General features: G+C 45.2%; 2 protein-coding genes across 2 annotated transcripts; both read right to left on the bottom strand.

The window, feature by feature from the left end:
* Window positions 1-2,347: 2,347 nt before the first annotated feature.
* On the bottom strand, window positions 2,348-3,550 carry LOC127339954 (uncharacterized). The gene has a single exon (XM_051365744.1). It carries the CDS (start codon window positions 3,548-3,550, stop codon window positions 2,348-2,350), a length of 1,203 nt encoding a protein of 400 aa, XP_051221704.1.
* A 2,674-nt stretch (window positions 3,551-6,224) lies between these two features.
* On the bottom strand, window positions 6,225-7,058 carry LOC127344133 (histone H3.3-like). Its single transcript, XM_051370348.2, has 2 exons — window positions 6,931-7,058; window positions 6,225-6,796 (listed from the first exon to the last, which is right to left on the bottom strand). Exons 1-2 carry the CDS (start codon window positions 7,003-7,005, stop codon window positions 6,458-6,460), a joined length of 414 nt encoding a protein of 137 aa, XP_051226308.1. The 5' UTR covers window positions 7,006-7,058; the 3' UTR covers window positions 6,225-6,457.
* Window positions 7,059-10,492: the final 3,434 nt, after the last annotated feature.

The raw sequence follows: 10,492 nt of genomic DNA, 5'->3' as shown, positions 1-10,492 counted from the left end.
AGCGTTGGAGATGCCCTTATACCCTATCTGAACCATCACGGTGAGAAATTAATGTGCACCAGCTCAGTAATGCGATTACAAGTACTCCCTCCTCAAATAAGTGTTCGTTTGGACATATTTTAAGTTAAAAATTATTAATTTTGACTAACTTTCTAAAAAATAGCAATATTTATGACAATAAATTAACATCGGTAGATTCATCTTGACATGTAGTTTAATATTATTACTCCCTCTGATTCATATTAGTTAATACTAAAATAGATGTATCTAGAACTAAAATGTGTCTAGATACATCTATATTAGCATTAAATAATATGAATCGGAAGAAGTTGTAATTTGATGTCACATATATTCCTATTTTTGTGTATAAATTTGGCCATGTTTAAAAACGTTTGATTTCCGTAAAAGGAAAACGTACAATTATTCATGGATGGAAAGGGTACAATACCAATGACTATTTAGCTTTTACCTCGCAAAATAAAAACACAAGTGGCGGAGGCACCTGTGAGTTTCTAAGTTATCTGCCGTTGGATAACGCATGGAAATAGGTGTGTTTTCCCTACCTCCGTATTTGACTTTTGTTCGAACTCTGATATTTATTATGGATCGAAGAGAGTAGTTTTTTTTCTTTTAAAACATTTCTGGTTCCATGGCAGGCGTACGATTTTTTGTCAGACTTTCTTTTAATCTGCGTCCATCTAGGTGTGACGTTCACGGAGACGGCTTGGTTACTTTGTTTTTTTAAGGTTGTATAACTAGAAGCAAAATTCCATTATTCCCTCCAAGTGATGACATTGTTGGCATGGACGGCTGTTACATTTTTTATTTTGCATAGTGGCGGCCAACGCACAAGGTGCCGACGGCTAGAACCTATGCCGATGGGCGACGGCCGGTTTGGTGGCCTGCCAGGACCGGGGTCATGTGCCGACGGCCCCGATAAAAAGGCGTCAGTACATGTTCTGACCAATGGCACCTTATGCGTTTCCTGTAGTGACAGATGGATTTCGTTGATGCGCTGGCGGTGGCACACAAGATAGACTACAATGGTACATCTCAAGATCTTAAAAAAATAATAAGTCTTACTTGTAGTTAGCAGTGCTAGTTTGAATACATAGCAGGAGAGAAGCTGGCCATAAGTAAGTGAATCCAAAATAAGATTTTAGGTCATAACAGAAAATAAGTCTTGTTACGTGTTATCATCTGATCTCCCTAAAAAAAATGTTGTCAATGACACACCGAAAATTGTAAATGACTAACTAATAGAGTAGATCAGCATTGCAAATCCAACTTTTATTAGATCTTCTTGGACTTGTCCTGAATCCTCACAAAGTCCTTCCGACAAATTTGGAGTTGTACACACATCGCATACATACAACAAGATCACACTTACCTCGACTTCGCACGAACACAGACGCTGAAATCATTGTCAGTTAAGGCACACAAAATGAACAATTGCAGGAACTATCCTATTCTTCTGGAAATTACCAAATTACATACAAAACAGCCTATTTTTCCCGTAGTGAAAAGCAGACCAACTTAAGTCAAGTTGCATCACAGCCTCGGCACCATCTCCCGAGCTTCAATACATGACCTCCAGAATTTGCATCAGCGCTTCTGTGGTCATGGTGAGTGACTATGCGCTTGAGCTAGCAACACAGCCTTGTTCCAGCATCTCCTCAGCCTCTTCCTCACCACCTGTAGACTATCTAAGATTTAGGAGTACTCAACTTGTAGATATTCAAGAGCTTGTGACTATCAGCCAATATTATGTAAACTGTTTGCAGAGAAAACATTGGAAGCATCAAAATTGCTGAGATGGAATATATATCAGGAATTAAGACAAACCTCACACGGTATGAAACCAACCTTTGGAACTCCTTCAACATTAGGAAATTAAGACTCTTCGTTGCTACCACATTTGTTGAGTAGATTTATGTAAAATCGACATTATGAAATAACCTTATAAGAGTAAATATGACCCCAAAAGAAAGCTCTCTCCGTCTCCGTCATTCATTGAAAGAGAAGAAGAAAATATTAAGGCACGCTTCAGGAACGAGTGTTTCCAATGTGAAACAATCTAAATGTGATCTGACATAGACCTGTTTTCTTATCCATTAGTGTTTAACCACAAAACTTTTGTCCAAAACAAACTGTTATTCTCTAGTGTTCCTAGTGCTTCTTTGGATCTATTGCTTCCTAATTCCTTATTCTAACAAATGAAGAATAATTTACAACTATTTTCCTAAACTTTATTTATCCTTGCCAGAAAAGCACCAAAAAAAGAAAAATTACCAATCACAATAGAAAAATCAGACAAGCTGTGTGATAAAATAAAAAGAGAAGATAATTAGGACGTGAAAGAAAATTTACCAGTTGATATTGTCGGCCACGACAAGAATGATGGTGGGAAATTGCTATATGAGTGTAGATTAAGGAAGAAATACAGTATAGCCTGACATATCTTCTCAAGCTTGAATGTTTTGACGTCCAGTGTGTAAAAGCCTCTTCCGTAGTTATACAAGAGCAAGTACCCTGGAACTGAACCTATCAGGAAGCGGCCAGGGCCTTGTGGAATTGTTTTATTCTTGTCCCACTGGGTCAAACTCCCATCTTTGTTTCGCCTAATGCAATAACTGAGGGCATATGTGTCGCTCGTCACCGTAAACATCCCAGGCCTGTTTTCTCCTGCCTCCACCATAGCCATAGCCAAACCGTAAGAAGATTTGGCTTCTTCTGGCGGTTGAGCTACGGAGAACTCCATCCTCCGAGTGTCAAGCACCAACATATCGGTTTCCGCATCAGAGTCTGATGTCCAGTAAAAGCAGCCATATGCGTATTGCCGAAAGTGGAAGAGAGTGTCTTCTGATGGTACCAAGCTTGGGAACGAATCGTTCCAACACAGGGGAGAAATGGCTCGCCATTGTCCGGTGTTGTAAGAGAAGACAAAGGTGAGCACCTTAGTTGTGCACTGCGCCATCCAGATCACCCGGAATGACGTCTCTTCAGCAGCCTCCTCCTCTTCGTCGCTCGGAGGAACGAGGAAGGCCTCTACAGCGAGCGGGTCCTCCACGGAAGCAGCCAGGTCTTCGGGGATGGGGGGAAGCAGGAGGTATCGCCTATGCAAGGGGTCGCAGACCGCCATCTCCTTGAAGACGGCGGCTTCGTCGGTGTCGAGGAGGATACGGCCGTCGCGGCTGTCCCGGTGGACCCAGACGCGAGCACGAGCTGGGGTGGGGAGGAAGGAGCAGGAGAAGTCGGCCACGAGTGCGGTTGCACTGGCTGCCGCCGCGGAGGGGTGAGGCGGGGCGGCGGGGTGGAAGATCTGTTCCTCGTCGATGAAGCCGAGGAGGGGCGGAACGTGGAGCTTGCGAAAGCGCCGGGCGAAGGACCGCGTGGTGATGAGGCGGCCGAAGGAGACGCAGACGGCGGAGGCGCGAATGAGGTCGGCTGCGGTGGGCAGCCGGAGGAAGATCTCCGCTAGGAGGTCGTCGGTGACCGGGAGAGAGGCCATTTCCTCGCCTACCTCTGACATGGCATCAGCGGAGGCCATGCCCTACCTCCAACGCCGACGGCGGGCACTCGTGATGGCGTGCAGGGGTGGCACGACGTCGAAGAAAGGAAGAAACGAGCAAGAGATACCACTGCTGGGAATAAAAGCCTCGGCCTGTTGTGTACTGCTGCTCGTCAATGAATGCTCGTTCAGCCACGACTTGGCGCCCTTTTTTATTTTTTGAACTCCCGACTGTTGGCACCCTTATGGTAAAGTAATCTCTCTTCAGTTGACCTCGGCACCTTGTTGCCATTATTCCACGAGAAGGTGACAAGTTGCATGGTCCAGACCCTGTCAATGGATGCTCGATCGCTCGTTCCATGCACGTTTCCTTCTGATAAACAAGTCCCCGCCCGTCCACACAACACAACAGGCAGGCTTTCGGTGCCAGAGGGATAATTATGATAAGAGCAACTCGTCATACAAATATGACAGATTTATTCCAAGTGCCATAATGTGAAAGTTAGAACTAATCATGATTAGCGTACATCGTGTCACCAAAGGTCTAAAGGTAAGTCCATCTAGAAAGGAATCAGAATCAATGTAACCAAAGGCCTCCTCTATAAAAGTTTTAACCAGAGGTCCAAAGGTGAGAATGACTTTGTCCCATGCACATAATCAATCGGTTTTGTTGAATACCAATACGTTTCAGATTCCTAATACTTGATGAAACTGAATGGAAATTTTAAGCACGAATCATTAAGCACAGAACATGGTGATAGGGTTGGCTCTGGCCCATGGCCACATTGGGCGACGGCCTAGGGCCCAGGCCTCGGAGGGGCGATTTCATCCTCTCCTGTTAGGGGTGTAAACGGATCGGATCGGATCGGATCAGATTTTGCTCATACCATATCCTTTAACATATATTTTTCTCAGATCCGGCTCAAAGCGGATATTGACCAGTTTCGGATTCGAATGCGGATATATCGAACTGCGGATTCAAATCGGAAACGGAGAGACTCGGTCCGAAAACAAACATAGTCGGATATATGCTTTCACCGGTAGATAGTTATAGTTCTTGCGAATCTTGAGAGGGATTTAAATGGTTAGTCCTATGTACTTAGGAAAAATGAGACAGCATTTACATTAAAACTTAAGAATTGATAGAATTTAGAGCTAAACATGCTCGCCAAATAAATTTAAAAACTCAAAAACTACTAACTTTGTGAATTGGGTTTGACTTTTGACTCAAAAATCTGATTATCTGGATTTAAACCTTCGGTTTATCCTAATTAAATATCGGATAATCCGTATCCGAATGTTATTTCATACTACCATATCCTATACCGTACCTGGAGCACTACTATGGAACCGGATATCTTTATCCGCCGGATTTTTTAAAATCGGATATAGACACCTTGAAACGGAATCGGAGGTCAGTTTCGGCGCGGAAATTATCCTATCTATTTACACCCCTATCTCATGTATATATATCTCTCTCGAGTCGTATGTTGGGCAAAAGAATTGGCAGCAGCCCAGCCTAACGTGGTTGGGAAACGCATGCGTGGACGCACAGTTGAAACAGGGCCGGTTTTTGCTCATACCATATCATTTATCATATATTTTTCTCAGATCCGAGTTTTACGTACTGAATCCAAACCGAACTAACAGGTTTGCTCCACATCAGTCTATATGCGTTTTTGTAGGCAGATTAGCCCGTAGGTCTAGGATTATTGAGGTCTGAGCGATTGGCTTGGTCTGTTCGTCTTCGTGTATTCCCGATCGTGATCTACTGCCTATGCGACTACTCCTCAGCCTCACGCCCTCGTCCGCTTGCCTCCTCGTTCCTCCTTCGCTCGGCTGCTCCTCAGACACGTCAAAACAAAACACGAGAATATCTGTAAACACAAGTATGTATGCATGCATGGCAAATGGAACACAATATTTGTAATGACGTTTTATCATTGTTGGTCTGGCGCTAGAGGTGTTAAATTGCTTGTAGGTTAAATTAGTGCATTTACAACAACAACAAAAACTTACATTAGCTAGTTTGCATACATGGAGCATGAGTTTCTCGTCCAAGAGTTAACAATTTGGCCCCCTTTCTCTCCCAGGCCCCTCGCGCGGGCAGCTCTAGAGAAACCCCAACCCTAAAAACCAGTGCCCCTCGATCTCCCCCGTGTGGCCCTGACGAGTTCCCTTCGCGCGGAAGGAGACGTTACAGCCAAGGTTCGGACTACAGACAACACTAGATCAAGACATTTCCGCTGAGAGAGTCGCATGGCCCCCATCGCCGCGTCCACCAGGCCTCTATCCTTAAACCTCACTAGCATCTCTATTGCTGCATATAAATGAGCATTTTAAAAAAATCGTTAGCCGGTTTGCCAATAAGAGTACCTTTCATAGTGAGCTTATTCATAATATTCTACAGCGCCCAACATAACGACGTCCCAAAGGCAAAGCACACTATTGATGTTGGACCATGCATGCACTGCTGAATTTAGTCAGGTGTTCTTGTGCTTCCATGTGATTCGTCTGTGTTAGTGATTCTGATAATGGCTGCGGATTAATTTCCAATCATGTTGCCAAGAAAATCCGGACGCAACAGCCAACGTTATTCATATGCTTGCTATTTCTTCTCGTCTTCTCAATACTGTTTCGGTCATTAGTCACTACAGTACAAAAAGATGAATCTCAATCATACTATCCAGAACAAGACGCAACAAATCGACTATTATTCCGTGAGAAATATCGATAAAATCTTTAGCAAACACGAATATTGGTCTATAACCTTAATTAGGGCAAACCAAAAAAAAATCCAACAGCAGATAATCACGAGTTTCTTACAACGACAACAAACTTTCCTTATTACGATCTAATTAAGGAGAACTAAAAGCAGGATCGAATCAATCAACTAGAAGGGGCGCATGCATTGATCTTGGGCCGTGCATGCTAGGGCTTGCTAAATTAGGCGCGTTCGCCACGGATGCGGCGCGCGAGCTGGATGTCCTTGGGCATGATGGTGACGCGCTTGGCGTGGATGGCGCAGAGGTTGGTGTCCTCGAAGAGGCCGACGAGGTAGGCCTCGGCCGCCTCCTGGAGCGCGAGAACGGCGTGGCTCTGGAAGCGGAGGTCCGTCTTGAAGTCCTGCGCGATCTCCCGCACCAGACGCTGGAACGGCAGCTTGCGGATGAGCAGGTCCGTGCTCTTCTGGTACTTGCGGATCTCCCGGAGCGCGACGGTGCCGGGCCTGTAGCGGTGGGGCTTCTTCACGCCGCCGGTCGTCGGGGCAGACTTCCTCGCCGCCTGAAATCAAAACACGCGAAAGTTAGCCATCGGCGAAACCGCAACGGCATGCAACAAAACGATTGTCGAAACCGCAACAGCATAGCGATCGCCGTGCATGCAGCGAAACAGGAGAAGGGACGATCGAGACGAACCATTCCGGCGGCGAGCTGCTTCCGGGGCGCCTTGCCGCCGGTGGACTTGCGGGCGGTCTGCTTCGTACGCGCCATCGATCTCGACTCGTCGACTTGGAACTGCTACGGATTTGTGTTGTGGAACTCGATCGAAAGTTCGAAACCGAATTACCGAAGGCGACGAGTTGAATTGTGGGACGAGGGGTGGGGAGAGAGGGGGTGGGTATTTATAGGTGCCTGATGCGCGCGAGAGGCGGTTCGCTCTTGACGTCTAGGAGAAGGTTTCGGATCTGATGGCTGGGCGTGCGTGGAAGCAAGCACACGATCCTCGTGATCGGCTCCGATTGGTGGGGAGCGACGAGGCACGGATCGAGGAGAAGAACGCACAGCAGGACGATCTCTGCAGGCGATCAAAGCAGTGCTCGATCGCCACGCAATGGCGCAGCAGGATCAGGGAGACGGCGAGAGGTCATGAATCCTCGTCGGGGTGCAGCGATTTCTCTAGCCGAAGAGAGGCGCACCGAGGGGAGCATCGACGCCGGCGGCAGGTGATCGCCGAACTGGAGCTTGCACGGCGAAGGGAGCGGTCCATCCCCAGGAGTAGGTAAGGTACGGCGACATGACGGCCGCACCCACCCCGTCCTCCATATCGTGGCAGTTTTAGAACTAAACTAAAAGGGGGGTACGTTAGCGGGAAGGAGGCATGCACCACCGTCCTGATCCTGTTCACACGGGGCGGTTACGTCGCAACTCGCATGGAACACCTAGAGAGGAGCGCCTGGCAACTCAAAGTTTTTCTTCTCGTTCTCAAAAAAATACCTGTGGGAACCGTACCGACTAAGGTCATTCAAAAAATTCAAAATTAGACCAAAGTTTATTATAATCATATATCAATTTTGAGCAAATTGCGAAATACCGGTCGGTATTTACTTATACCGGTGGGTACCAAAAAAACCGGTTTCCGGCAAGAAACTTCAACCACTGTGACAAGTTTTATTTTAAAGCGCAAAAAATTTCTATATTTTTTATGCATAAATGCAATACTGAAAGGGCACAGATGCCATCTAGAGCGGGTGAATAGGCGGAATGCGAAACAAAACTAGCGCTTACTTTATCAAGTCCAAAACTCATATACTATGGTTCACCTATGTGCACCAACAGCTTATGTTAAGCAAGACAAACAACTATGTGATAGCAAGATAAGCACGAAGGCTACCACAAAGTAAAATGCATAAGTAAAGAGCTCGTATATAGAGATAATCGAGCCATGCAAAGATGACAATTCATCCCCAAGTTCACACTCTTACGAGTGTTAATCTCCGTTGAGCTAGTGGCTTAGTGCTTTCCGAGCGCCACAAGAGGTCTCACCTTGAGGTGTGGTTGCATGATGCACACCTATGCCACAAAGGTCTCATCTCAAGATGTGGTAGCATACCACACACCGAAACCACAAAGGCCTCGCCTTATTCTCCGGTGACCCTCGCCCTAGGTCACGGTTCCACTAAGGGGTTTCCTTCAAAGCGGAAATTAGGTCTTACACAAAGCTTTGGGCACACATCCACAACTTAATCGGAGGCTCCCAAGAAATCGTCACAAAGGCCTCAAAGCCGTATAGGGTTACAAGAACCCAAGAGTAACAAGGTCCTCACTTAACTTTCACGAATCACCTTGGAGAACTCAAACCGATTCACCAAATGCAATGGAAAGAACACCACTAAGATGTAATGAACCACAAGTATAGGGTGTGTATCATAGTACATTCGATAAATAAGAGTGTCGAACCCAACGAGGAGCAGAAGTTGTTGACAAGCAGTTTTGATCAAGAATTCTTTGTAAACACTAGCAAACAGATTTTCAGGGGTATTTGGTATTGCAGATAAATAAAGTACGAGTAAAGAAAATACAGTAATAATAATTGCAGCGAGTGGCCCAATCCTTTTTAGAGCAAAGGACAAGCCGGTTGTTGTACTTATGATGACTAAACGTTCCTGAGGACACACGGGAATTTCGTCAAGTGCTTTCGCTTCACGCAACTGAATAATCTTCATTGGTTTGGTAAGTGTTGTGTGGGTGAACCTATGCTAATGCACTACCCCAACTTGGACTAATGCATACTTGTGATTATACCCCTTGCAAGCATCCGCAACAACAAGAAAGTAATTAAGATAAATCTAACCACATCCTTAAACTTTGAGATCCTACACTCCCTCATGCATTGGTTTCCTAACGGGGGTTTAGATTTATATCACTCTCGCAATTCCATAATTAGTAGCCAAATACACGATGCATTCCCCTAGACCCATAAAGGTGAAGTATCATATAGTCGACGTCCACATGACACCACTAGAAGAATAACACCAAAACTTAAATATCAAACCATTAAATATTACTCACGCTAGTTCCCTACTAACATCATGACTTCTCCCATGTCCTAAAGAACTAAACGAACTACTCACAAGACATCATGTGGATCATAATCAGAGGTGATATAATGATGAATAACAATCTGTACATAAACCTTAATTCAATGGTTTCACTCAATAGCATCAACTACAAGGAGTAATCAACACCGGGAAAGTTTCCCCTATGAACTAGACAAGTATCAAACCCAAGATGTTATAGCGGGATGAAGTGGAGATGGCGGTGATGATGGTGCTGGTGGTGGAGATGATGATGATGACGATGATCCCGATGAAGTCCAGCTCGATGACAGTGACGATGGCGACGATTTCCCCCCTCCAGGAAGGAATTTCCCCGGCAGATTTCTGCCTGCCGGAGAGCTTTTCTCTCTGTGTGGTTTTCCGCCCCGTCGTGGCGGCGGAATATTTCTCTGTTCGCTCCCCCAGTATTAGGGTTCTCAGGGGGATGAAATACGCGAGGGGACGACGTCAGAGGTGGGCCAGGGCCACCACACCATGCCTAGGCGTGACCAGGGGGTGGCCCGCGCCTAGGGGTGGTGTGGGCCCCTCCTGGCCCACCTCAGGCTCCCCTTCTGGCTTCCTCCGTCATCTTGAAAATAGGAGTTTCTGGGTATTTTCTGGGAATTATTGTTCTTCAGAAATATGGTATCTTGACGGTCCTTTTTTTAGCAGAATTCTGACTCCGGCAGTTAATTCTCCAATAATCATCAAACATGCAAAAATAGATGAAATAACATAACTATCATCTCTAAATATGAAATATATCAATGGATAACAGTAAATTATGATATAAAATAGTGATGCAATTTGGACGTATCAACTCCCCCCAAGCTTAGACCTCGCTTAGTAAACCAGACCACGAGTTTATGGAGTGAAGTGTCGATAAAAAAATACGGACAAGAACCATCATACTTACCAATACACAAGTCATTATAGACAGCAACTTCACCTTATATAATTCAACTTGCAATGAGTAAGGAGTAACTAATAGAAGTGCACAGAGGAATTCATAATTGGTGATGGCAAACTTTTGTTCTTGGTCAGCGAACAATTAAAATATTATACTTATCTTTCGAGGAGAGTCTTTATATTAGAGCTTATATTGCAGAAATTTCATGCTCAATCATTACAGTCTCTTTACAATCATAGATAGCTTTCAACGT

Source organism: Lolium perenne, chromosome 3 (assembly GCF_019359855.2).
Source record: "Lolium perenne isolate Kyuss_39 chromosome 3, Kyuss_2.0, whole genome shotgun sequence".
NCBI lineage: Eukaryota > Viridiplantae > Streptophyta > Magnoliopsida > Poales > Poaceae > Lolium > Lolium perenne.
The sequence above is the reverse complement of the archived record's forward strand: the minus strand, read 5'-3'. Positions and strand labels throughout refer to the sequence as shown.